This window comes from Notolepis coatsorum, assembly GCF_963971535.1.
Source record: "Notolepis coatsorum genome assembly, contig: SCAFFOLD_228, whole genome shotgun sequence".
Classification (NCBI taxonomy): domain Eukaryota; kingdom Metazoa; phylum Chordata; class Actinopteri; order Aulopiformes; family Paralepididae; genus Notolepis; species Notolepis coatsorum.
The window spans coordinates 164596-192392 of record NW_028169331.1 but is presented as its reverse complement, the minus strand read 5'-3'; the positions used below and the strand labels follow the sequence as shown (position 1 = coordinate 192392).

Sequence of the window (27797 nt, the reverse complement as noted above, 5' to 3'; positions counted from 1 at the left end):
TTCATGTACAGTACTCAAGTAAAAATGTGTTAGGAAATAGTTACTTTCCACCACTGCCAAAATGTAAACAAATGTGCCCCAAAGACATGCCTACCGGGAAGCCACCTATAAAAAAAAAAAGGCTTACCTCTTTGAGTGACACCACCCCGATGAGCCGTCCGATGCTGGTGACGTAGGCGTGGTCCAGGCCCAGCAGGGAGAAGATGGTGTGGGTCTGCAGGAGAAGAACATTGGACAACGGTTTGAGTCACTGGAGAACATTGGACGACTAGCATGTCACTCAAGAGAGAGAGAGAAGCTGTGTTGACGAATAATGTGGACCTGTAACCCCGCCCTCTGCTCATGAATATTTATGAAGAATGCCAACTTGGAGAGCTGGCGTCAGCCTCACTCCATCACTCCCCACATACATACCGCTGTCTATGTCCTTAGTATTGTAAACACCAGTGACTAAAACCTTGAGTTCAATATTTGGTGTTGATGTTCGACTGGTTGCCAACCTATCCACCAAGTTTGAGTCAAATAGGGTGCATGTTATTTTGGTTATGGACAGACAGAAAGACAGACGGACACACACACATGTAATTACAATACATAATTGTTCTCGTTGATCCTGGTCTAGTATGTACGTGCAAGTGTGTACAGTATGTAGCACAGTAACTGTTGATGATAATGTTGTCATAATAACTTTATATATCAATGTTGTGAGCTATGGTTGCTTTCCTGACCTCAGATTATACATTATACTAGTATACGTTACTATGACCTCAGATTATATATTATACTAGTATACATTACTATGACCTCAGATTATAAATTATACTAGTATACGTTACTATAACTTGAGATTATATATTATACTAGTATACATTACTATGACCTCAGATTATACATTATACTAGTATACGTTACTATGACCTCAGATTATATATTATACTAGTATACATTACTATGATTTTAGATTATACATTATACTAGTATACATTACTAGGACCTCAGATTATACTATAAATTACTATGACCTCATATTATAATATATTATACTAGTATACATTCATTCATAAATTCCTGCCTCCGCCGCATTCTAAGAGTGAGATGGCCAAATGTCATTACAAATCTGGACCTGTAGGAGTGCACAAAACTACCCCCGCCAGAAGAAATAAAGAAGCGAAAGTTGATGTGGATAGTAAACTCGTTATTGTGATCGTTATTTCTTTTATCCGCTATTGCCATTCATAATTCATCCACCAAGGCTCTGGGAAACTCTAACACTCTGTCTGCGATTACAACGGCCCGATACCGCCGTCTATCTAACGTTAATTCCAGCTCGATTGTCATTTCTTTCATTGCAATCCATGTGATCAACGTATGATGTTGTACTAAAGAAAGCCGTTATTGACAATCAATTAATAAGAAACGACCCCCCCATTTCCTTCATACATGATGGAGAATAATATATACCGACCATATGCATTTGAAATTTTAATTGTAGCGTGTATAGGGACGAAATGCCAATCGATTAAGTATAATATGCATTGGGCCTATAACTCGCGTTCTAGGAATTACCGCAGACAACTCTAAAAACATACTTATATTCACGACGGTATTAAACGACAATGTATGAATGGAAAAATATAACGTTCTCACATCCTGAACGATAGATACCCGATGTCGAATGGGCCATAGTAATGCAGATATAGCTATACTATTTAAATAGTTATAGCCCTGCAAAGAAGGTGAGCGACTGCATAGGCTTACAGCGGTGGCGTCAGAGCTACTGTATAAGATGCTCATATTGCGTGGCGGGGATTGTGTTAAGGTGTAACATACGTATTGTGTGATCACACTTTTGGTATTTATGCTGCGAGAGTGAGAGTAAGAATTCCATTGTACTTGTTACAAGAACTTGAAATATAAATATCTTGATATTGAATGCCTTATGAAGTTAGGTTGTTGTTATGTAATGTTTATGTCTTTGTTTCGTATCTTTCCTGCAAAGCTAATTGCCCACTTTGAAATAAAGTTGAGCCTTGAATTCACTGAATGCCTAGCATGAACACTCTAGACACCAGACGTTGTTTGACAGGCAAGAAGCTTGATATCTGTGATGAAGCCGGGTTGGGAAATTCTAACAAGCACCTTGCTGACTCCTATTATGCCAGGCTGTGAACTCCATTCAAAAAGTAACAAACAAATCAAGTAGTATAGTGGAGCGGCATAGCTCAACATATCAAATAAATTGTTCATTTTGTGATAAAAGCACCAAATTTGGCAGATGTGTTGATAGATATATTGGGAACAAAAATGGATATTGGGGCATTACAAACTAGCACCCTGGTGGCCATGGCAGGCATTTTTCAAAATGGCCACCAGCGCTTGGTCAAACTTTCTTATCCCATTGGATTTGCAATAATGAATATAATCTAGATCCCACTAACCCTGAGAACCAAATAAAATACTCACTCACCATTCTAAGAACATTTACAAAATAATTGGTAATTTCATTATATTAATATATAGTGGCGTGAATCAGTAAAACAGTTCTCGTAGCAGGCTGTTATTTACTGCAACTTAAAGACGGCATTTCAATATTATAGCATACTAAAGTGCAAATGTTATTTAAATACAGTGTATGATTTTTTTAATATTTTTTTTATTTGTAATTTATATTATACAAAAAGAAATTGCCACATGGTGGCGCTGGCGCATTCTCACAGTGGCGCTGTTCCCCTATACCATTGTTTAGACACCTCTGCCTTGTTGCTGCTATTTCCAGCTGGACACATGAGTGCTATATCTATATATATAGAAAAGATGTAATGGAAGAACTGGGCAACAACAACTGGGCAACCCTTTGTCGTGTGGCATTCAAAGAGGAGAGTGAAGACCTGCTTGTCCTTTACAGCAAAGAGATTGCAGGTCCATTGGCAGTGGAGACTTAAGAACGCACAGAAGATTGGCCAACAACAGTTCCAAGCATTCACAAAGGAAAGTCTTCGTCGGTTGAAGCGGTTTGTTGGCTCAACGCCAAAGATGACAAGTAAGGAGAAGCAGCAGCTGACATTTACATTTAGTCATTTAGAATAGAATAGAACAGAAATACTTTAATTATCCAGAGGGAAATTTAGCTGACGCTTTTATCGAAAGCGACTTACAAGTTTTGTACAAAAGTCAGCAGGAAGGGTACAACTCTATCAGCTGAGTAACAATGTTCATAAAAGTGTTGAGTGCTACAGTGTAATAATAATAATAATAATTCATTTAATTTATATAGCGCTTCTCAATAACCCGAAGTCGCTGACAGTAGTCGGGAGCAGGGGTACAAACAAAGAGGCGAAAGCAAAGAAACAAAACAAAACAACAAAGAAACAAAAACAAAGGAACATGAGACCATGGGGGGAACGGGGGAGACAGCCTGATGGCACAAAAAAAAAAAAAAAGACTAGAGACATATCGATCAGGTTGGAGGGGAGGGGGGGGGTTTAGGGGTGGGGGGGGTTGAAGGCAAGGGAGAACAGGTGGGTTTTGAGGCGAGCTTTGAAGGTGGAGAGTGTAGGGGAGTCTCTGATGGACTGGGGGAGGGAGTTCCAGAGTCGGGGTGCAGTGCGAGAGAAGGCCCGATCTCCGAAGTTTTTGAGCTTGGATGTCGGGACAGTGAGGGAGGCAGTGGAGGAGGACCGGAGGGAACGGGTTGGGCGGTAGGGGAGAAGGAGATCAGTCAGGTAGGGGGGGGCCAGGCTGTGGAGGGCTTTGAAGGTGAGGAGTAGTGTTTTAAAGTTAATGCGGTGTTTGATCGGGAGCCAGTGGAGGGAGTGGAGGACAGGAGTGATGTGTTCGCGGGACCGGGTGTTAGTGAGGAGGCGGGCGGCTGAATTTTGGACCATTTGCAGTTTATGGAGGGAGCGGGAGGTGATACCAGTGAGGAGGGAGTTGCAGTAGTCCAGGCGGGAGGAGATGAAGGCGTGAATGAGGGATTCAGCAGCGGGGGGGGAGAGGCAGTGACGGATTTTTGCGATGTTGCGGAGGTGAAAGTAGGATGTTTTGACGATGGAGCGGACGTGGGGGTCAAATGAGAGGGTGGGGTCAAGGAGGACACCAAGGTTGCGGACTAGGGGGGAGGGGGTGATGGTGGAGTCGTTGATGGTGAGTGTGATGGGTCCGGATCTGGTGAGGGTGGTTTTGGTGCCAATGATGAGGAGTTCAGTCTTGTCACTGTTGAGTTTGAGGAAGTTGTGGGTCATCCAAGTTTGGAGTTCGGTGATGCATGATTCAATGTGACTGAGGGGTGGGCTGTGGGGGGATTGTGTACTGATGTATATTTGGGTGTCGTCAGCGTAACAGTGGAAGTTGAGGTGGTATTTGCGGATGATGTGACCAAGGGGGAGAATGTAGCAGATGAAGAGCAGGGGGCCAAGGACTGAGCCTTGGGGGACCCCCTGTGTGACTGGGGAGGGGGGGGAGGTGTGGCCGGTGTAGTTTAGTATATTAGGACCATTGTGACTCCTGAATCTTGGAAATCAATCAATCAACGTCCAATCTTTTGTTCTCACGACTCTACATTAGCTGTCAAACAAGAGATGGAAACCTGGAAGACTTCTTCCAGCATGAGAACCAAGCATGGCCACCAGCACTCTCTGATGGAGGAAGATTACGACTTGGGACCAAGAGTGACCGTCTAAAATGCCTGGAGGACCTGTCTCCAGCTCAGACTAAAGCCCCTGATGCTACCTGTGTAGGTCTTGACAGAGCTGCCATCATTCAGATGATGAAGTCAGCAGGTGCCAAGACATTTGATGAATATGCCCAGCAGGGTTTCATCCCATATATCTCTTCTCAGCTGCGCAGTGTGTCACGTGTGGACCTCGTCTGGGATACCAACAAGGATGACTCCCTGAAAGGCACAGCAAGAGCCACGAGTGGAAAGGGTGTACGGAGATGTGTGGTTGGGAAGGCTGCCATACTGTACCAGGAAACTGGCAGAACATTCTGCGGGTTGACAGTAACAAGACAGAACTATTCAGCTTCCTATCCAATGTCCTCCTTCAGGTGTTCAGTGAGGAATACAATGAGGTTGTCCTCACTGGTGGGATGGGGTGCTCAGCACACAGCTACTGCAGGATCTCCACACCCTGGCCCCTGCAGCCATGAAGAAGCAGATAGTCGTATGCTACTGCATGTATCTCACGCTGCACTGCATGGCCACCACCAATTACTCATTCGAACTGTTGACACTGATGTTGTGGTCTTGGCTGTGTTTTCCATAACACAACTACCAGCTGGATGTGAACTGTGGCTAGCATTCGGAACTGGCAAGAGCTTTCGCTACTTGGCAGCCCACCAAATAGCTGCGTGTCTCAGAACAGAGATGTCATGTGCCCTTCCAATGTTCCATGCTTTGACAGGCTGTATCCAGTTTTGCTGGACATGGAAAGAAGGCAGCATGGTCAACATGGAAGTCACTGCCAGACCTGACAGATGCACTACTGATGCTGGCAAATGGACCAAAGGAGATCCCAGATGATGCAATGAACAAATATTAATATTAATTAATATTAATAACATTTAGAGGTTTATCATACTTCTTTTTGACAGAACCAGCACCTGCACCAAGGTGGACCAGGCAAGAAAGAAACTCTTTCCACGTAAAAGCTTGGCACAGCAAATCCCGCCTACTCAAGCTGCTCTGGTGGAGCACGTCAAGAGAGCAGTCTACCAGGGTGGTCACATCTGGGGGAAGACACTGCTTCCAGACCCTGTGCTGCCATCACCAATTGATTGAAGAAATGTATGAGCCCCACTGGAAGACATTGCCACAAGCATCACAACCCTGCCGCGAGCTGATCTCTTGTGGCTGCAAGAGTGGTTGCAAAAAGCGCTGCAGGTGCAAGAAGGCTGCACTTCAGTGCACATGCCTCTGCTTCTGTGATGGAGAATGTGCCAGTTGAACCGTGTAATCGCTACAGTTTAATCGAGTAATAGGCCTATCACCATTTTGTGTGTGTGTGGGGGGGGGTAAAAAGGAAAATGTTTGATACTGTTTTGTAAATTGTTGTATAATTGTTGAAATCTATATTATTTTTATTCTTAAAAAAAATTATTATAATAGAATTAATATTAATAAAACATGTTCTTCACTTCACGTAAATACTATTTGTGGTGTTAAAAACATGCTAGCTATGCCGCTCCACTAGTAGTCTTTTAACACTGCAGGCAGAAATACATAAAATAAATAATTTGTTGAAGCATTACTCACATGAAATACAAGAGTTGACTTTCTCTAGTCACTGTGGTTCTCTTGCATTTTAATAAATAAAAAGACCAGACTCATTAAAGGCCCAATCAGTGATCCAACTGTAAACAAAATGGGTAACCCCACCACCGAAAACAAGAAATGAGAATGGAGACATGATTTAATTATATGGTTGTTTGACTGAGCTCTTGATAAAACATTTTAAAAAATGTAAAAATAAAAAACAGATCTATGTTGTTCCACTTATTCAAGTTTTACAGTGTGTCAAGGAAGTTCCAAATAGCGTATTTCCCATCTACAGATCAAACTATTCAAGAATATACCCCATATTGATATGGTCAGAAAAATCACTGATTGGGCCTTTAACTCGAAAACATTCAGAAGCACAGTGACAGTGAACAATAATCGGTCTGTGAGTAATCAAAATAGAGCATCCTTTCCTTTGACATACTTATATACAAGAACCTTTTGATAACTAATTATTTTCAGTTTTATACATTTGAAGAAACTCCATTTCCCGAATGGATTGAATTGTAAACAAATTGAGCTTACCTCTCACCTGCATGCAGCTGAAGCTAAAACAACTGCCTCTAACACACCAAGTCATTCTACTGCATACTGTACAGATGTTCAGGCTCAATGGCAACTTGGACTTGTGTCAAATTTGTTTAAAAAAAAACTTTTTAGGGTGTTTTCACACCTGTAGTTCGTTTGCTTTGTTCCGATTCAGGGAGACACAGGGACTATAATGATACAATGTTGCACTTGTCCTTTAGTTCGTTTGTGTTCACACGGCTGTGTTAATAGCGGACCAAAACAAATGCACGCGCGAGCAAACTGTCACTCATTGGTCAGATTTTGGGGTGTGTGTCCCCCCCCCCCCCTAACCCTGACTTTACTGATGACAGACAGACAGACAGACAGACAGACAGACAGACAGACAGACAGAGAGAGAGACAGAGAGAGAGAGAGAGAGAGAGAGAGAGAGAGAGAGAGAGAGAGAGAGAGAGAGACCCGCACGGTGCTGCTGTTGCAGTGTCACTACAGACCCCGGCTCTTCTCTCCTGCGCGGCAGCGGGGACACAGCTGACTGACACCCGGCAACACAAACACCATTTCAGGGTCTGCTCTGCTTGTTGTATCTCCGCTGTAACAACGTGCAGCAGCAGCAGCAGCAGCGCGACACTGTTCGACAGACCTTTCAAAGCCCCTTTCCCTCATTCGGTCACTAAACTGTCTGTACACCAGCGTTTCCGTTAGCCGGTAATTACCGGTATTTGACCGGCAAAATCTGTTGAAGTCCGACAGGTCTTAATGTCCGGTGAAAATAATTCCCTCTAAGCACAATTTGATTATTTGAATTGTATTAAAATAGGCTAAAATTAAATAGCCTATGCGATGAACGAAACAATCATTACATTGGTTTCATCGTTGCTTCTAATAATGACAACGACGTTGTCAGCGAGAGCTTAGTGCTGTGTTTGCGAATGCATGTGCAGCTGCAGAGCCGGAGCAGCAGCGGCACAGTGCAGTACTCCAATTCAGCCATTGGCAATTCAGCTGTTGGGTGGGGGGCGCTGCTGAGCGGTCCCCAGATAGAGCCAGAAAAGAGCCAGAAAACAGCTGAATCTGCTGCTCTGCATCGACATACTCTCGCAAATAAGTCATTGGGAGGTGGAGAGAGAGTCGTCACGCAAACCCACGATAATGTTGCCGTCTCTCTCTGCCAAATTTCTCAGTTCTTCGCTTGATATAATTAATACAAATGTCCAATATAACGGAATTCGTTAGCTCATAAAAATGTGATTATAACATACTGCTGTTTATTAATGTCGGGCGACTGCCCACAGACACCTATTTGATTTAAAGTCGGCAGCAGCACGGAGTCTCGGGACTTATTTTATTTGGAATATAATGACTATACGCAAAAGTAGCCTAGTTTTAAGTAAAAATATTATAAATCTACATGCCTTGATGATGTCATTCTTTTGTTTTGTTGTCATTCTTTTGCCTATCAATTGTTTTTAAGCTCAATAAACTCTGACCGGAATTTCTCTCATTTGACCGGTAGATTGAAATCTACCGGACACTGAGGCCGGCAACAATTATTTCTAACAGAAACCCTGCTGTACACTTCAGTGTACTTGTGTTCTCCAGCATCTGACGAATGTGATCGTCTGCCCAAATATCAACGACGCAGTGTACCTCATCGCTGCTCCACGTTGACCCACGACGTATTATTATTATTATTGTGTCGGTTTGTTAAGTCGATTGCATTCTCACAGCGTACGAGTCGCGTCGGGTTCGTTTGGAAGTGCGCGGAGATCACCCTCTCTAGGTGGTCTCGGTCCGCTTGTTTTGTTCCGCAACAGAATGTGATTGCTGTGTTCATATATGCCCAACTGAACCGAAATAGGGGGGAAACGCTCCAGGTTTCGGATCAACAGCTCCAAACGAGCCAGGTGTGAAAACGCCCTTAGTGTTCAACGGGTCTGCCTGGTTAGCTAGAATGTACATGTGGGATTGATTCCATTGTAGCACACGCCGAACTTAACCCATGTCAAATATTAAAGAGAGGAAGGGCCTGGGGCTATCAAGTATTCTGGAAACTGTCAAAGAGTATTCCGTCTGAAAAATAAATCTTACCACTCGTCATTTCGAGATCTAACACTCCAAGGGAAAGAGGTTGCATACACAAAGATCTTCAGGATAAAGTTGACTAATCTCAGTTTTACTCAGTATTTTGGCCAAAATCTGTCTCGTGGTCTTCATCAGAGCATGGAGGAAAATGTAATTAATTCATACATCAATTGATGTGCTATCAGGGGATTGTCTAAAAGCATTCTCCTGCATAGAACATTTAGGTTAGCATTGGCGCCTCTACCTGCTGCCCATAGACTTCTTTCCTGGTAGGAAACCTAAGGAATCTTGCCTCGTGGTCAATCTTGCCTACCTTTTCCATCGTGGGACTTCATATAGCAGCTTTTCACACAACAGGAGCCTAACCATTTCTCCAATAAAAGGAAGTGAACGCCAAGAAAGCACTCTGACTTGTTTACATCAGACTGAGAATAGAATAGAATAGAAATACTTTATTCATCCCAGAGGGAAACTTGGCACTACAAATCGCTCACAGTAAACAGTAAACATTTAGGGAGACAACACAAGTCACGAATGAAGAATAAAATAAGCCTAAGAATAAAAAATACCCAGCTCCGGGATATGCATTTCCTATGTTATGTTTATACATTCTAATATAAAATATACAGTAAAATATACAGAAGTCTACAGTGAGTGTACAGTAAGTGTAATATTGAATATTGTAAAATATACAGTCAAATATACAGAAGTCTACAGTAAGTGTACAGTAAGTGTAATATTGAATATTGTAAAATATACAGAAGTCTACAGTAAGTGTACAGTAAGTGTAATATTGAATATTGTAAAATATACAGAAGTCTACAGTAAGTGTACAGTAAGCGTAATATTGAATATTGTAAAATATACAGAAGTCTACAGTAAGTGTACAGTAAGCGTAATATTGAACAGTGTTGTTTTACAAGTAGAAGTCCAGGAAGATGGTAACCGTCACCCTGTGCTCAGTGATGCAGTGAGGCACAGTGATGCATTGTAAAGTCTGATGGCTGTCGGAATGAACATTGGATGAATAAGAGCACAATGGTGATTACATCCAGAATACACCTCGGTTATCTCGATTTCTACGCCGAGGACCGAGTCTCAGGCCGCCTCGGGCCAAACATGCTCAATGTTGGCAAAAACTATAACGCTATATAATCATCACACAACTCCACCACTGTTTATTTGATGTGAATGACATGCAACGACTGTAGGAGTCCAGCGTGGCGCTGCAGCTCTATCGGACTATGTTGGACAAAGAAGAAAGTAGAAAAGCAAGTGCCATTAGGCAGCCAGTGTTTCCGGTGTTGAAGGCTGGATGGCTATGTTAGCAAGATTAAAGATGAGCATTTCAACAAACAAAGCAAACAATGGAGTTTCTTATACCGTAGTTTAAGACTGGAACCTTGCTAAATAAGCTTCTTGTATCCTGGTTTAAGACTGGAACTTTGCTAAAGAAGCTTCTTGTATCCTGGTTTAAGACTGGAACTTTGATAAAGAAGCTTCTTGTATCCTGGTTTAAGACTGGAACTTTGCTAAAGAAGCTTCTTGTATCCTGGTTTAAGACTGGAACTTTTCTAAAGAAGCTTCTTGTATCCTGGTTTAAGACTGGAACTTTGCTAAAGAAGCTTCTTGTATCCTGGTTTAAGACTGGAACTTTGATAAAGAAGCTTCTTGTATCCTGGTTTGAGACTGGAACTTTGATAAAGAAGCTTCTTGTATCCTGGTTTGAGACTGGAACTTTGCTAAAGAAGCTTCTTGTATCCTGGTTTAAGACTGGAACTTTGCTAAAGAAGCTTCTTGTATCCTGGTTTAAGACTGGAACTTTGCTAAAGAAGCTTCTTGTATCCTGGTTTAACACTGGAACTTTGCTAAAGGAGCTTCTTGTATCCTGGTTTAAGACTGGAACTTTGCTAAAGAAGCTTCTTGCATCATGGTTTAAGACTGGAACTTTGATAAAGAAGCTTCTTGTATCCTGGTTTAAGACTGGAACTTTGCTAAATAAGCTTCTTGTATCCTGGTTCAAGACTGGAACTTTGATAAAGAAGCTTCCTGTATCCTGGTTTAAGACTGGAACTTTGCTAAAGAAGCTTCTTGTATCCTGGTTTAAGACTGGAACTTTGCTAAAGAAGCTTCTTGTATCCTGGTTTAAGACTGGAACTTTGCTAAAGAAGCTTCTTGTATCCTGGTTTAAGACTGGAACTTTGCTAAAGAAGCTTCTTGTATCCTGGTTTAAGACTGGAACTTTGCTAAAGAAGCTTCTTGTATCCTGGTTTAAGACTGGAACTTTGGTAAAGAAGTGGCCACGCTGGCACAGCCTCCCAATTCGCTCCTGTTAGCAAATACATGAACACACCCATGTCTGCCAGCAGGCCCGACACTAAGCCCAAAGAGAGGCTGACTGGAGCCGCTTAAGGTCATGTAAATATTTCATGTTAAGAGATTCTTTCCATTACATAGACCTAGACAAAAATACAGCGATGAAACAGTATGGGCCCACGCCGTTAGCCAGATTCACAGAGGCAGGACAACAAGGCACTTCATGTACACAAACACAGCCAGTCAACTAACATGCATACTGTTTACATTAGTTCAGACAAACACTGGAATCCAAACAACACAGCTTAGAGACACAACATTTAACTAAATACACTTTAGATACACACACACACGCATACAGTACATGCACACACACACAATGGCTTGAACTAGAAAGCAGACACATACTGTACATGAATAGAAACAAAGGCATGCACGCACACACACACAATGTCACACACACACAGGCCCAAACAAGCAAGCACGGAGACAAACAAAAATACACACAGTAAAGCACAAACACAAATATTTAAATACACTCTTCTGTCTCAGATGCGCGCACACACACACACACACACACACACACGCACAAGCTCTTTCTTCTTCTTTCCCTCTGTGCGGTAGAGGAGGCGGGCTGTGTTTAATATGCTAGAGGAGATTGTGCATGGTATTGGCTTTTGGCAGAGAGCAGTGGAGGGAAGGAGAGATAGATGGAGAGAGAGAGAGATTGATAATGGTGCAGAATCCCTCTCTTAAATGTTTTAACAGTATGCACCTTGAGCCCAGAGGAGAGAGAGAGAGAGCGAGAGAGAGAGAGAGAGAGATGGGCAGATGGAGAGATAAAGAGGGGCGTAAGCATTATGAATGGAGGACATTAGACACTGACACTGCTCTTGGCATGAGAGTATGCATGCAGGAATGTGTGTGTGTCTATGTGTGTGTGTACATTCATTCATTTAAACAAAAACAAAAACATATACAGTGTTTGTGTGTACATTTATATGTGTGTGTGTGAGAGTGAGTGAGTGAGTGAGTGAGTGAGAGAGAGAGAGAGAGAGAGAGAGAGAGAGAGAGAGAGATTGTGCCGCAGTAAGCTCAACAGCAGCTCAAAAGCTCCCTCTTCATGCAGCACTCTGTCTCCCTACACTCAGCAGGGGACAACATAGTCTTAAGTGTGTGTGTGTGTGTGTGTGTGCGCGTGTGTGTTTGTGTGTGTGTTTCCACCTATGTTACTGCAGAGGCCATTAAGCACTCAGATTACACTATACATCCAGTCTACTGATATATGATGCTTTCAATAATGAGGCCACATAGACTGGGCTGCTCTGACAGACAGACATGTCTTACAGACAGACATGTTGTTGACAGACATACAGACAGTATTGTTGACAGACAGACGGACAGTATAGTTGATAGACAGACGGACAGTATAGTTGACAGACATACAGACAGTATTGTTGACAGACAGACGGACAGTATAGTTGACAGACAGACAGACCGTATTGTTGACAGACATACAGACAGTATTGTTGACAGACAGACGGACAGTATAGTTGACAGACATACAGACAGTATTGTTGACAGACAGACGGACAGTATAGTTTACAGACATACAGACAGTATTGTTGACAAACAGACGGACAGTATTGTTGACAGACAGACGGCCAGTATAGTTTACAGACATACAGACAGTATTGTTGACAGACAGACGGACAGTATTGTTGACAGACAGACGGACAGTATAGTTGACAGACAGACGGACAGTATTGTTGACAGACATACAGACAGTATTGTTGACAGACATACAGACAGTATTGTTGACAGACAGACGGACAGTATTGTTGACAGACAGACAGACATATTGTTGACAGACATACAGACAGTATTGTTGACAGACAGACGGATAGTATTGTTGACAGACATAGACAGTATTGTTGACAGACATACAGACAGTATTGTTGACAGCAGTGTTGGGCAAGTTACTTTTAAAAAGTAACTAGTTACAGTTACTAGTTACTTCTTCCAAAAAGTAACTAAATTACTTACTCTTACTTACAAATTATAAAAGTAACTAGTTACTTCAGAAAGTAACTATTGCGTTACTTTCAATATTTTGTTTTTACATAAACAACATACACAAATCTAAACTATTTTAATGTTGCTGTGGGACAAAGTGAGACTAGCCTCCAATCAAATGCCATGTATGTAGATATTATAATTACTATGTTTATATAGTGGATCATACAAATACAATAAATGTTTTGGAACTTTTGATATGTATTGCCCCTCAACAGGCCACAACTGGGCAACATTAAATTATGCTTGTTAAGCACTATACCAAAAATAAATAACAAATATATACTGATTGATTGAACATTTTAATTAACAGATTGCAGAATGGGTACAGCAGTACGGCTCAATACACACAATTGTTAAGGGGATGCAGATCAGAGAAAGACTTTCGTCTTGTTTACATCAGGGTCCCCCGTTTTCAATTCATGACATTTATGACATACACAACATACAGATATAAGAATCTAATCAAATCATTCTAAACCAGGGGTCTCAAACTCAATTTACCTGGGGGCCGCTGGAGGTAGAGTCTGGGTGAGGCTGGGCCACATCAAATATTCCACAAAAAAAGGGTTTAAAGTATTCCAAAAAAAAGTACAACTGATCAAATCTTCTCACAAACAAACTCACTAAAACCTCACAAACACCAGCAACTGAGCATTCTCAGTGGTGTCAGTGGACTCATCCACAGCTATGGAAATGCATGTGCATTTTTTCAACAATAATTCTGCTTGCAGCTTGATATGATTTCATTCCATTTATTTTTGTGGTTCTTAGCACTGAATTCTGAGGAAAGGCTGCATCAAAATAACTGTGTTTTGTTTCATAGTGGCGTTTCATATTGCCACTCTTCACAAGAGCTACCGTTTCTTGGTGCTGGGAGGATGCACGCATATTTTTTTGTCCATGCACCATTTGAATTGCAGCGATTTTCACTGTCGACTTTTCTTTTACTTTCTTTGAACATGCCACATTTTTCTACTAACTGCCTGCTGGCGAAACTAGGCTACTAGCTACATTTATCTCACGGGGATACAACTGGGAATGAGGTTACTAGCTACAGTACCTGCAGATTAGACTACCTGTCGATGCGCTGTCAACTCGCTCTGACTCGGCCCCGCTGAAAGACAACATGCATTCCGTGAAGACCCGCCCTACTCTGCTCTGATTCGCAGACTGTGGGTGGGGGGGAGACACGCTGACGGGACGCTGAATGTGATTGGACCAGAGTAGACAGACACAGACAGTGGAGCAGTGCTTGCAGAGGAGATGAGTGGAGAATTTGCGCACTAAACAAGGAAGAACATATTGCCCCTCAGCGCTTATATCTGTCTGATGAAAGAAACAGGTTCATTCATAGTAACGCGCCGCATTTATTTGCAGTAACGGTAACGGCGTTATTGAGATTGGAAGAGTAATCCGTTAGATTACTAGTTACTGAAAAAACGAATGCCGTTAGTAACGTTGTTACTTATAGCGCCGTTATTCCCATCACTGGTTGACAGACATACAGACAGTATTGTTGACAGACAGACTGACAGTATAGTTGACAGACAGACAGACAGACAGACAGACAGACAGACAGACAGACAGACAGACAGTATTGTTGACAAGACATACAGACAGTATTGTTGACAGACAGACGGACAGTATAGTTGACAGACAGACAGACATATTGTTGACAGACATACAGACAGTATTGTTGACAGACAGACGTACAGTATTGTTGACAGACAGACAGACATATTGTTGACAGACATACAGACAGTATTGTTGACAGACATACAGACAGTATTGTTGACAGACATACAGACAGTATTGTTGACAGACAGACACAGACAGTATTGTTGACAGACATGACATACAGACAGTATTGTTGACAGACATACAGACAGTATTGTTGACAGACAGACGGACAGTATAGTTGACAGACATACAGACAGTATTGTTGACAGACAGACGGACAGTATTGTTGACGGACAGACGGACAGTATTGTTGACAGACAGACGGACAATATAGTTGACAGACATACAGACAGTATTGTTGACAGACAGACGGACAGTATAGTTGACAGACATACAGACAGTATTGTTGACAGACAGACGGACAGTATTGTTGACAGACATACAGACAGTATTGTTGACAGACAGACGGACAGTATAGTTGACAGACATACAGACAGTATTGTTGACAGACAAGACAGATATGGTTGACTTATGCCTGTTGGACATGCATGTAAAACTAGCTGGGTTCTGACAAATAAATACATAAATGAATAAAATAAACAAAGCTCTGTGCAGACAGACAGACAGACAGACAGACAGACGGACAGACGGGTATAAACAAAGCTCTGGGCAGACAGACAGACGGGTATAAACAAAGCTCTGGGCAGACAGACAGACAAACAGACAGACAGACAGACAGACAGACGGGTATAAACAAAGCTCTGGGCAGACAGACAGACGGGTATAAACAAAGCTCTGGGCAGACAGACAGACGGGTATAAACAAAGCTCTGGGCAGGCAGACAGACAGACAGACAGACGGGTATGAACAAAGCTCTGGGCAGACAGACAGACGGGTATAAACAAAGCTCTGGGCAGACAGACAGACGGGTATAAACAAAGCTTTGGGCAGACAAACAGACGGACAGACAGACAGACGGGTATAAACAAAGCTCTGGGCAGACAGACAGACGGGTATAAACAAAGCTTTGGGCAGACAAACAGACGGACAGACAGACGGGTATAAACAAAGCTCTGGGCAGACAGACAGACAGACACCGGTTCCTGACAGGCAGCGAGCGAGCGAACTGGAGACGAAATCGCGCGCGACACTGTCCTGATATGACGCGGCGCGTGTCCGAGTGTGTCTGTGTGTGTGTGTGTTACCTGGAAGCACGGACAAAAGCAGCCTGCGATTCTCGACCAATAAAAAGTGTTTAGGGGCGGGACTCGGCCGCGTAATCGCTCAACTAGAGACACAGCAAGCGAATATTTGAGGGGGGAACGACATCGCCGCTCAGTTCGCTGTCGCTCGCGGCAGGTCAGGATAGTCTGATTGAAACGAATACATTTGAATCATTTTCGCAATCACGCTCGCTCGCGTCGCTGCCTGTCAGGAAAGGGTGAGACGGGTATAAACAAAGCTCTGGGCAGACCGACAGACAGACGGGTATAAACAAAGCTCTGGGCAGACCGACAGACAGACAGACAGACAGACAGACAGACAGACGGGTATAAACAAAGCTCTGGGCAGACAGACAGACGGGTATAAACAAAGCTCTGGGCAGACCGACAGACAGACGGGTATAAACAAAGCTCTGGGCAGACAGACAGACGGGTATAAACAAAGCTCTGGGCAGACCGACAGACAGACAGACAGACAGACAGACCTTATGCAGTGAGGTGCGCTCCACCAGTTGGAAAGGGGCGGGGTCAATTTTGCAGTTGCTGAAGTTGACCTGCTCGTCAAGCTGTTGCTCCTCCCACTCAGCAATCTGTGGAATGAGGGGAGGAAGAGGAGAATGAGTAGAAACATGTCAAAGCACTCCCACATCTCTATAACAACAAACTGACTATTGTTTTATAATGTTGACTAGTTCATCACACAGTCGTTTGATCCATCCCCTCCCTAGCCTCAACATGGGCAACGCTACATACAAACTAGACCAAACTAAAAGCATCTACTAACTGCACTCTCCAATCTTTCCGTTGTTATATTATATGATGAGACAAGTTGGCCTAACTCTTGAATGGGGCCAAAAGCTCACAAAAACACACAAAAGCTCTTAACCGTTTTGCACACATTCTTTTAGTTTGACTGTCTTGGAGCTTTTGGATGTGTATGCGATTGTGTGCAAAATAAATCTGCATTGTTCTTTTGGCCCCTTCAAGAGTTAGGCCAACTTGTCTCATCATATAATAAAGTGATATAACAAAGATGTCACCTTTAAATAAGCTTATAGGGGCTTCAATGGCTTGGACTGGAGTCCACGGTGCGACAGGGAGGCTCAACAGATGCTGATGACAGATGCTGGCCATTTGTTTGGTGCCGGGTAGCCCTGATCGGGGCCACATCACGGGTCATAATGGAGGACAAATAACCACACTCCCCAGACCAATCATCCTCTAGCTCAGTGGTTCTCAACTGGTCTAGCCTCGGGACCCAACATTTTCCTTAGTCATTAAGTCGTGACCCAAATTTTTTAACCACTGATTTATTTAAAAAAATAAAAAAATGTTTTGCAGTAATACACAATCTATCATGCACTATTAACACTTTGATCGCCATGGGTTAAATTCATAATTTACCATCCCTCGCCAGCTCTATTTGTCTATGGAGAAGTTCCCCTTCTTTGCAGGGCTATAACTTTTTAAATTCTATTGCTAAATTGCCATTATTATGGCCCATTCAATGTCCTATATGTATTGTTCAGGGTGTAACAACGTTAAACTTTTTCATTCACATATTCATACTAAAATATGGTCTTCTAAAGTATAAGTATGTTTTTATCGTTTTCTGCAGCTTTCTCCAGAACTTGATTTATAGCTCCAAATGCATTATATTGATGATGAAATACAGTTTGATAGCAATCGGCGCGAGATAAAAAAATGTCAACTGGACGTGGTTCTAGAAGTTACTACGTGTCATCTGATGATGAGCGTGGAACAGAATCTATTATGGGATGGAGAAATGCCCGATCCATTTCCAGGTTGTATAATAGTATATACGTCCAAATCATGTTGTTTTTTCGAGTTATTTGCACCGATCGATGTTCACTGTGTCAAGACGGAGTCTCTCTAACGATAGCGAGTGCCCGGACCACATATGGATGAGCACTTCCGGTTCAAAGGCTCATTTCCGGTTGGCGATCTGCCGATCGGCCACCAGATGGCGCTCTTGAACCGCTAGAGAGTTGAGTGGAGCTTTGCAGTGTGTCTCAGGGCTCCGGAGGGGAAATATGATTTCGATCACAGATTTTTGAAATATTTACATCAAAGACGAGTTACGGCGTCTTCGGCAGAATTAGCATGGCTAGGAATGACGTCTTAACTCGTCCCCGGCGATCATAGTGTTAAAAACATGAAATAAACACAAAAAAGGGCAACAAAAGTGCAACTAGGGCAAAAAAAACAATGAAATAAAATAATAATTATGCTTCTTAGCAGACTTCTTAGCTCAACATAACAGACCTACAGTAAGTTTGGGGAGACTAATGGGATAACTGGGGTTGCAACAAAAGTGCAACTACAGTAGGGCTAAAAACACAATGAAATTAAATAATAATAGTAATAATAAATAATATATCCTTCTTAGCAGACTTCTTAGCGTAACATCCCAGGGAACTAATGGGATAACTGGGGATGTTGTTTGCTCCTGACAAGAGTCTCAAAGTCTGGGGTGATGGTAGACAAAGCAACTCTGAGGTCATGCTCAATGTCCAATCTGGTTCTCTGCTTTGTCTTCAGCTGGACCAGAGCTGAGAAGCCACTTTCACAAAGATAGGTAGTTAAAAAAAAAAAAAAAAAAAAAAATGTTACTTTTTTCTTTCTTCTACACACACATCCGCGACCCACTCAAAATGGTCCCGCGACCCACCAGTTGAGAAACACTGCTCTAGCTGATAGACGATCAATAGACCCCCCTTGCTGCACAACGACTGTATCTATCACTCCCACACCTCCCACTGAACCAAGGAGGTGAGGAGGAGAACCGGAGGAGGTATATAAAGGTAGGGGACACATTGTGGAAGGATTAGAGAAACCAGGCGTGCTGGATTTCTGGCTCTTAAAAGGACAGGTTTGCTCTTTTGGAGGTAAAAGCAACATAAATGAAGTGGCAACAACGTGCAATGACTTTAAAGAGGTGGTTCTTGTGTGCATGCAGTAGGAATTTACTGAAAAATATGTCACAGGACATCTGCTCTCTCAGATTGCCGTTTGCTCTCACAAGAGGGGAGACTAGTCAACGTCTTTAAGCAGCGACTTGCGAGTGGAGATATGACTTGCTGCTACTCACTCTCTGCTGCTACTCACTCTGCTGCTACTCACTCTGCTGCTATTCTGTCTTCCCAATGTGGGTAATGAATTAAACCTGGCTGCTTTTTCACTTTTTAGCAATGACAATCTGACCCTAGTGTAAAGAGGGAGGGAGGTGAATAAGGTGGGGTGAAGGAAGGAAGGAAGGAAGGAAGGAAGGGTGGAAGGAAGCAGGGTGTAGACAGTAGCAGTGAGGGAAAGAGGCGAGAAGCGGAGGTGAGTAAGGAAACGAGTGAAAGGAGAGGTGAAGAAGAGGGTGGAGAGATGGAGGGAAGGAGAGAGGAAGGCAGTGGGAAAAAAGGAGGAAGCGAGACACAGGCCAAGGAAAGAGGGATAGGAGAAGAGGGAAAAGAAGGGAGGGAGAAGGTGAGGAACAGCAAAAGAGAGAATGAGGGAGGGAGAGAGCATGGTGAGAAGAGGAGTGAAAGGGATGACGTATGTGTGACACAGAGAGAGAGGCTGGGGGGGGGGGGGGTCGGGGTGAGAAAGTGATCTGTGAGATGACAGAGAGGAAATGAGAGGTGCCATTGATGAATCAATTATGAATGATGTCATCGCCAAAAATATAGACTGCAGGTAATCTTGTCTCGTCTGAGGAATATGGAGGATCTGTCCATCAGCGCTGGGAAGCCGAGAGGCCTGCGCCTGGTGCTCTGTGTGACTGGCTGCACAACCTCCAGCCAGTTATTTATTGTTTCTCAGGTTGGGTTTTAAGTTGCTAGTGAAGCTAATATATTAAAAAGAGAATAGAGGCCTTGCACAGAATGTTTGCTCTTTCTGAAATATTCAAATGTGTGCAATAATGAGGAATGTACACCAGGGGGGGCGAATTGCGCAGGATTTTTCTGACGCTATGCCGGCGCAAATAGCTCTGAAACACAGTTTGCTATTCACAAAGGAAGCGCAATGGTGAAATGAGGTGGTAACTGCGTTCCATCAGCATTGCGTCCGATGCTATTTGCGGGGATTTAAATGAGATAATATGGGCGGAACATGTTCCCCTTTCTATGCAAATGAGCCTCATCCAAAAACACTCCCAATTCACAAAGGCCGGTGCAAATTGCACTGCGCAGTTAAAGTGACGCTCTTTACATCTTCAGAGATCTGGTGGTAACTAAGCACATCTAGCCAGCATCACATAAACACATAAACTTGTAAGTCGCTTTGGATAAAAGCGTCAGCTAAATGACTAAATGTAAATAAATGTAAATGTAAAGGTGATCATGGCAGCAGTAATTGCCCGTGAAAGAATCTTTCGAAGGAGAATATCATTTTTGATTTAAGCGAGACCGAAATCAGAAGGCAACAGCGAAAACCGCTGAGACAGAGTGTGGAGAGATTCATTTGTGATGCTCATCCCCTTCTTGACCACCTGGTCCGTCCAAAGAGAACATAGGTCTCTCTGTTTTACTCCAATTATTTTGGAGCACACTTTCACAATATACTGTAGGCTGTATCTTTAATAGATAGGCCATTGAACCAGCAGATAAAATAAAAAGTTAAGAGGCTTTCAATAAAACATTAAAAGAATTCAGCTCTCTCAGCAAGTAGATCCTCTGCTGACCTTTTTTAACAATGGACTCTGTATTTAAGTTGAACTTCAGTTTACAGTCAAACACAGTTCCCAGGTATTTGTACGATTCAACAATCTGGACGTCCTCGTCGTGAATTACACTAGCTACACTGGCTTGATGATCAGAGTTGTGTCTGAAGTCAATTATCATGTCCTTAGTCTTAGAGACATTGAGGTCCAAGTAATTCTCATCACACCATTTCACAAAGTCGTGAAGTACAGGTCCATGATCCGTCTCGGAGCGCTGCAGTAGGGATCCAAGGACAGTGTCATCTGAAAACTTAACCAGATGCCTGTGGTCGTGAAGCGATCTGCAGCTGTCCGTATACATAATAAATAAGAGGGGAGACAAAACGCAACCTTGGGGGGAGCCAGTGTTAGAAATCGACATGTTGGACATCTGTCCATTGACAAAGACCTGCTGGACCCTCTCAGTGAGGACATTTAGAATCAGCTTGAGAAGCTGGTGTGGGAGATTAAAATAAAAGTCAAGCCTCTCAATTAAAATGTAAAATCAAATGTATTATTATTATTATTGACTGCACTCACATTCCAATTGTACCTCCAAGCGAAAATGAATGTTTTTAGAAATAGGAAGCAAACGTATTCAAGGTAGTGTGCAACACCAGTAATATAATAACGAATGTGGTTGCCAAATTCCCTGGGTCCACTTGCCGTGCGTAATCCTGCTAAGGTTGGAGAGGCGGCGTACAATCGGGCACTGTGCCAGTGAAGATATTTTCTAATTTACGAATATTTTAGTGAGAAAGTTGTATTTAATGTTTAGTTAAGATAATAGAACCTGCATTATCATATACTCCAGAATAAACTTTTAATTTATAACGTTTCGATGGGTACACTGGAAACACAGCAAATGAAAAGTTTATTCTGGAGTATATGATAATGCAGGTTCTATTATCTTAACTAAACATTAAATACAACTTTCTCACTCAAAATATTCTTAAATTAGAAAATATCTTCACTGGCACAGTGCTTAAATTTGGTATAAAGATTCAGCACTATGGACAGGTCTGCTCAAAATAATTTAATTGTGGATGACAAACAAATGCAATGACGAAATAAACGAAAAACAATACTGAATAAACTAAATAAATACATTTGGCATCTGGATCGCAAGTTGGAGGTCCTGGCGGACAAGGTCCAAACACATCTTGCCCAACTGAATGGCAAGAACACGACACCTGCAGCCAAGAAACACATTTGGCATCTCATATCCCAGTCTGAGCGCAGTTGGGATATCCAAATGTGGCAGCTTGGATTGCCAACGGAGGTGGAATTAAATTAAATGGGATACAAGCTAAATTAAATATAGCACAATAGAATATAGTATAATTATAAGCAAATAGAATAGGAATAGGACATGACAAACATATGCAATAACGAAAGATAGTGACAAAAACAAAGGATGCAATGTGTCATGAAAATACAAATTAAGCAAGCTCTATACATTACGAAGTAAACTAAATACAATACGAAATAAACTGAATACTAATGGTGAAAAATACTGTTATGTCTATGCCTCATTTTGGGTTTATTTTCCCCCTTCCTGATATTTGCCAACAGCGCTGTCAGGTGCAGACTGCTCCACGAGCAAACTGCGCTGGAGCAAATCAGGAGCAAATTGTACACCTATGGGCGTGTTTGCGCTAGTATCTCATCCGCGCAATATCTTTAGTGAATAGCGTGCAAAGACGGAGCAGATACCACGTGTAAATCGTGCACAGTTAAGGGTGCTATTAGCACCGTGCAATCCTTTGTGAATTCGCCCCCAGGCATTTTTTATGTATTGTATTCCAACAGGATAATAAAGCAATCTGTATCTCGGTCCATTTGTCGGTCAAAATAACAATAAAAAGGGTTTGGAACATGGAAAATGTGTGGAACTCAGGTTTGCAAGGGGCAATCGATGCAGGTCAGCACTGTTGTGGAGGGCCTGGGGCCCTAAACGTGTGGCAGAAAGACTTGAATGTGTGTAAATTGGGCTTAAGAAGTGCTGGCTGACATGAGGCTAACATTTTATAGAGGGCCTGGGGCCCCAATCAGCTGCAGCTACTAGTTCATCCGAAAAGGTTCTAAAACAAAATCCATATGATATTTTGTATTCAATGAAATCATTCATACATTATAACCTCTGTTAGGTGGTGAAGTCTAACTGTTCTGTGATTGGCGCAAGCAACCTTTTTCCTCATTGGGTGAAGAAGTAATTGATCTAGGTTGTAATCCTAACATGTGCATATTTTATTGGCTTCGAGTCCTACTGGCTCATGATTGGCTGATTGGCTGTGAGGTGTGGCTACTGTGTACTCATTGACTGGTATTTGGCGGTCTTGTGTTGTGATTGGCTGTTGATCTCACCTCTCTGATGGTCATGTCGTCCTCTACGTCTCCATCATCCTGGGGAGGAAGAGGAGAAGGGTCAGCACTGACAGACACAGGCACACACACACACAGACACAGACTAGTACAAACAAGAGCGCAGACACCAACATTCTCTCGGCCATACAAATACACACACTGTAAACAATTATTAGTTGTCTCAAATAGTGTTCAGTAGAAAGCTATCCGGCTGCAAGCTAGCCTAGTTTAACACAAATGAATGGAAGCGAATATGGATCAGCTAGCCTAGCTTAAAACTCCGGGAGAGCACCAAGAGGAAATTGGTATCCATCTTCTTGTCTGATGCTAAGCACATTTCCCATAATGTTGGCGTGAATCAACTAAATATGTGTGATATTTCAGTTAATTTAGTAGATTCGACTTTAACAAGCCAATGCTGCAATGGGATTATTATAATTATATATATTTCATTTCTTTTACAGTGATATGCACATACAAACACCATGCAGTACACAGGACAGTCGAAACACACACACACATTTTCAATAACACTCGTATAACTACCCATGTATGGTGTAACTAATAAAGCAGAAATACATCCAACACAGCCCAGAAGGAGATGGACGTGGAGAGATGGATGAGGAGCGTCTAAGACCAGGAACTACATTAATGAGTGTGGGGAGGTTACGTGTGAGACGGAGGAGCGGATGATGGTGATGAATGATGGATCTGGAATGTTCTCCGAGTCCTTACAACTCAGTGGTTCCCAACGTGGGGTCCAGGGACCTCCAGGGGTCCAATTACCCAGGGAGCCCCAAACAACATGAGAGATGTCACTACATACTGTTCATCATACTACTGTACATACTGTTCATCACACTACATACTGTTCATCATACTACTGTACATACTGTTCATCATACTACAAACTGTTCATCATACTACAAACTGTTCATCATACTACATACTGTTCATCATACTACTGTACAAACTGTTCATCATACTACATACTGTTCATCATACTACTGTACATACTGTTCATCATACTACATACTGTTCATCATACTACATACTGTTCATCATACTACATACTGTTCATCATACTACTGTACATACTGTTCATCATACTACATACTGTTCATCATACTACATACTGTTCATCATACTACATACTGTTCATCATACTACATACTGTTCATCATACTACATACTGCCCATCATACTGTTCAGTACATCATACATACTACATACCGTTCAGTACATCATACTACATACTGTTGTAGCCTACTGTTCAGTACATACTGAAATGAATGAATGTATGAATTCTGACATTTATTTTTCCGTGCTGGTGCTGTTGTTACAATGAGTGCCCAGTGGCCCACACCCCCAGACTTCTAGCAGTGCTTCAAGGGGATCAAGGGAGCAATGCTAGCTGTCCGTTCAGCACCGACAGCCAGAGCCACACAGCTCCCAGTCTGCAGTCTGTGTCAGCTGGCGCTGTCCGAGGTGCTGACGTTTTTTTGTTCCTATTACACTCTTGTGAGAGAAAGAGGAAAGAAAGATGGATGAGAGAAAGATAGAGAGAAGGAGAGAAAGATAGCGAGAGAGGAGATAAAGATAGAGAAGGAGAGAAAGATGGAGAGGAGAGAAAGAAGATGGAAAGATAAGAGAGAAGATAGAAAGATAGATAGGAGGGAAATATAGAGGAGAGAAAGATAGAGGAGAGAAAGATAGAGAGAATGAGAGAAAGGTAGAGGAGGAGAGAAAGATAAAGAGGAGAGAACGATTGAGAAGGAAAGAAAGATGGAGAGAAATATAGGAGAGAAAGATGAAGAGAGAATGAGAGAAAGAGAGAAAGATGAAGAGAGAGCATGAGAGAAAGATGAAGAGAGATAAAGAGAGAGGGGGAGTGAGGAGAAAGGGACATGTGACTGGATATAAAAACCAGAGGAAAAATACTGAGTGGAATAAAGTATGGATTGTAGTCTTGAGACACAATTTGCATGTGTGTGTGTGTGTGTGTGTGTGTGTGTGTGTGTGTGTGTGTGTGTGTACGAGCGAGTTAAATACCGCTGCTGGCTGTGCATGGTTGTGTCTGTGTCAGTGCATGTGAGCGGATCGGAGCGCGAGCGGCGCGGGGCGCGGAGCGGCCGGTTTTGACGTGAGCGAGGAGTGGGTTTTAAAATGAGTCGGCGCGACGTCCGGAGCGAGAGTTCTCCTCCGCTCCAATCCACTCCAGGCCGCTCACAGTGGTTTAACACTGATGTAATATATACATGCAGTACAATGCCAAAGCAACAGATGGCGATGTACAAACATGAAGGCCATTTTCAACCAATGAGAAGGGTGAACCTGTGATAGGCTGTTCGTTCAGGCTTTGTCACTGTAGAGACGCCCACACTCACTCTAGTTAGAAAAAGTATATCGACGCCATTGTTGTTGACGTTAGCTTACATGCTAACGTTAATGGCAGCGACCATAGCATTGTGGCTCGGCTAGCCTATCATCGCTTAATAGAGATAGTGAATGGATAAACAACGTTATTTAACATTGCAGAATGGCTACAATTACAATGCGGCTCAATACAAACAATTGTTAAGGGGCCCAGGGGGTGTAGACTGTTGTAGTTTGAGCTCATTTACACCATGCTCCAAAAAAAGAAGAAAAAAAACTGCCGAGCGATCTGGCGCGGGGAGCGGGGAGCGCTCGATTCAAGGTGAGCGGGGAGCGAGCGGAGAGCGACTTGGGGGCGGGGTCAACATGAGTGATTAGCGGAGCGGACCAAGCTTTAAAGAGCGAAGAGCGGATTTCTCGGCCGCGCCGATCCGCTCACGTGGTCTGGTCTGTGTGTGTGTGGGGAGGGGTGTTAAAGAGTGTTATCCATGTGCTAAAGCTAGTGGAGTGAATCTTTTCACTTTTTGATGATGAACGCTTTAATGAATTGCTGTGTGTGTGCGTGTGCGTGTGTGTGTGTGCATGTGCATATGTTACCCGGGGGCTGATTAAAGCCCTGGGATCATTTACCCCTATGGTGCGGCGGCTTACCTGTCGGTAACCCTAACAACTGTTGCCGTGGGGCTGGGGGGCCTTACTGTAGGATTATGAAAGCTAGATGTGCATGGAGGTGATGAGGCAATGCGCTTTCACACACACACACACACACACACACACACACACACACACACACACACACACACACACACACTTGCATCAGTGCATGCGCAAACACAATCACACAATCACACCCCCTGAGGTTATTCATCATGGGTGTCTGTCTGTTGATGGTTTTGTTTGTCACTCAAACCAAGGACACTATGAATGTCAACAACACACGCACAGACGTGCACCCACACACACACTTCTGACGTAGGAAATCCACACATTCAACACAAGAAAACTATACAAATCAAGGGGGGCAGCCATGGCTCAGGAGGTAGAGCAGTTGTCTGGTAATCTGAAGGTTCCCGGTTTGATTCTGGCTCCACCCAGCAGCGTGCAAGTGTCCTTGAGCAAGGTCCTCAACCACTGACTGCTCCTGATGAGCTGTTTGGCACCTGGTGTGTGTGTGTGTGTGTGTGTGTGTGTGTGTGTGTGTGTGTGTGTGTGTGTGTGTGTGTGTGTGTGAGTCGAGAGAGAGTGAATGTGTGAGGCATAAGTTATAAAGTGCACAAAACCTTCTATGCTGCCTGTCATATGGCTGGAGTCAAAACTGTGCTGCTGCTTCTTGTATGAAAGCAAACATCTGCATGCATACAGGAATACCATATTGTGGAGAGCGAGAGAGAGCGAGAGACTGTGCAAAGTAGGTGCTTGAAGAAAGATTAGGGAGTCTATTAAGAGAGTAAATATGCATCTGTGGATAAGTGGCACTAGATGGAAGTGGGTGGATGGATGGATGTGTGTGTGTGTGTGTGTTTGTGAGAGAGAGAGAGAGAGAGAGAGAGAGAGAGAGAGAGAGAGAGAGAGAGAGAGAGAGCATATGTGTGTATTTGTGAGAGAAAGCATATGAGTGTGTGTGTGTGTGTGTGTGTACATGTGCATTTATGTGGGAAGAGAGTGTAAAGTAATACACGTGCATGTTTGTACGTGTCCACATGTCTGTTGGTGTACTGTATGTATGTACTGTATGTACTGTATGTATGTACTGCATGGTGTACTGTATGTACTGTATGGTGTACTGCATGATGTACTGTATGGTGTACTGTATGGTGTACTGTTTGTATGTACTGCATGATGTACTGCATGATGTACTGTATGGTGTACTGTTTGTATGTACTGTATGGTGTACTGTATGGTGTACTGTTTGTATGTACTGTATGGTGTACTGTATGGTGTACTGTATGTACTGTATGCATGTACTGCATGGTGATCTGTTTGTATGTACTGCATGGTGTACTGTATGGTGTACTGTATAGTGTACTGTATATACTGTATGCATGTACTGTATGGTGTAATGTATGTGTGTACTGTATGGCGCACTGTATAGTGTACTGTATATACTGTATGTATGTACTGTATGTACTGTATGGTGTAATGTATGTGTGTA

General features: G+C 42.8%; 1 protein-coding gene across 2 annotated transcripts in view; it reads right to left on the bottom strand.

Moving 5' to 3' along the window:
- The window catches only part of LOC311248738 (chloride channel protein 2-like), a 154980-nt gene that overhangs the window by 11457 nt on the left and 115726 nt on the right, over nt 1-27797 (bottom strand). For both annotated transcript variants that reach the window (XM_084339569.1, XM_084339570.1), the window contains exons 18-20: nt 23270-23308; nt 16674-16778; nt 128-214 (exon numbers count right to left, since the gene is read on the bottom strand). In XM_084339569.1, coding sequence (XP_084195695.1) covers nt 128-214; nt 16674-16778; nt 23270-23308 — 231 coding nt within the window. The remainder of the gene's footprint in view (nt 1-127; nt 215-16673; nt 16779-23269; nt 23309-27797) is intronic.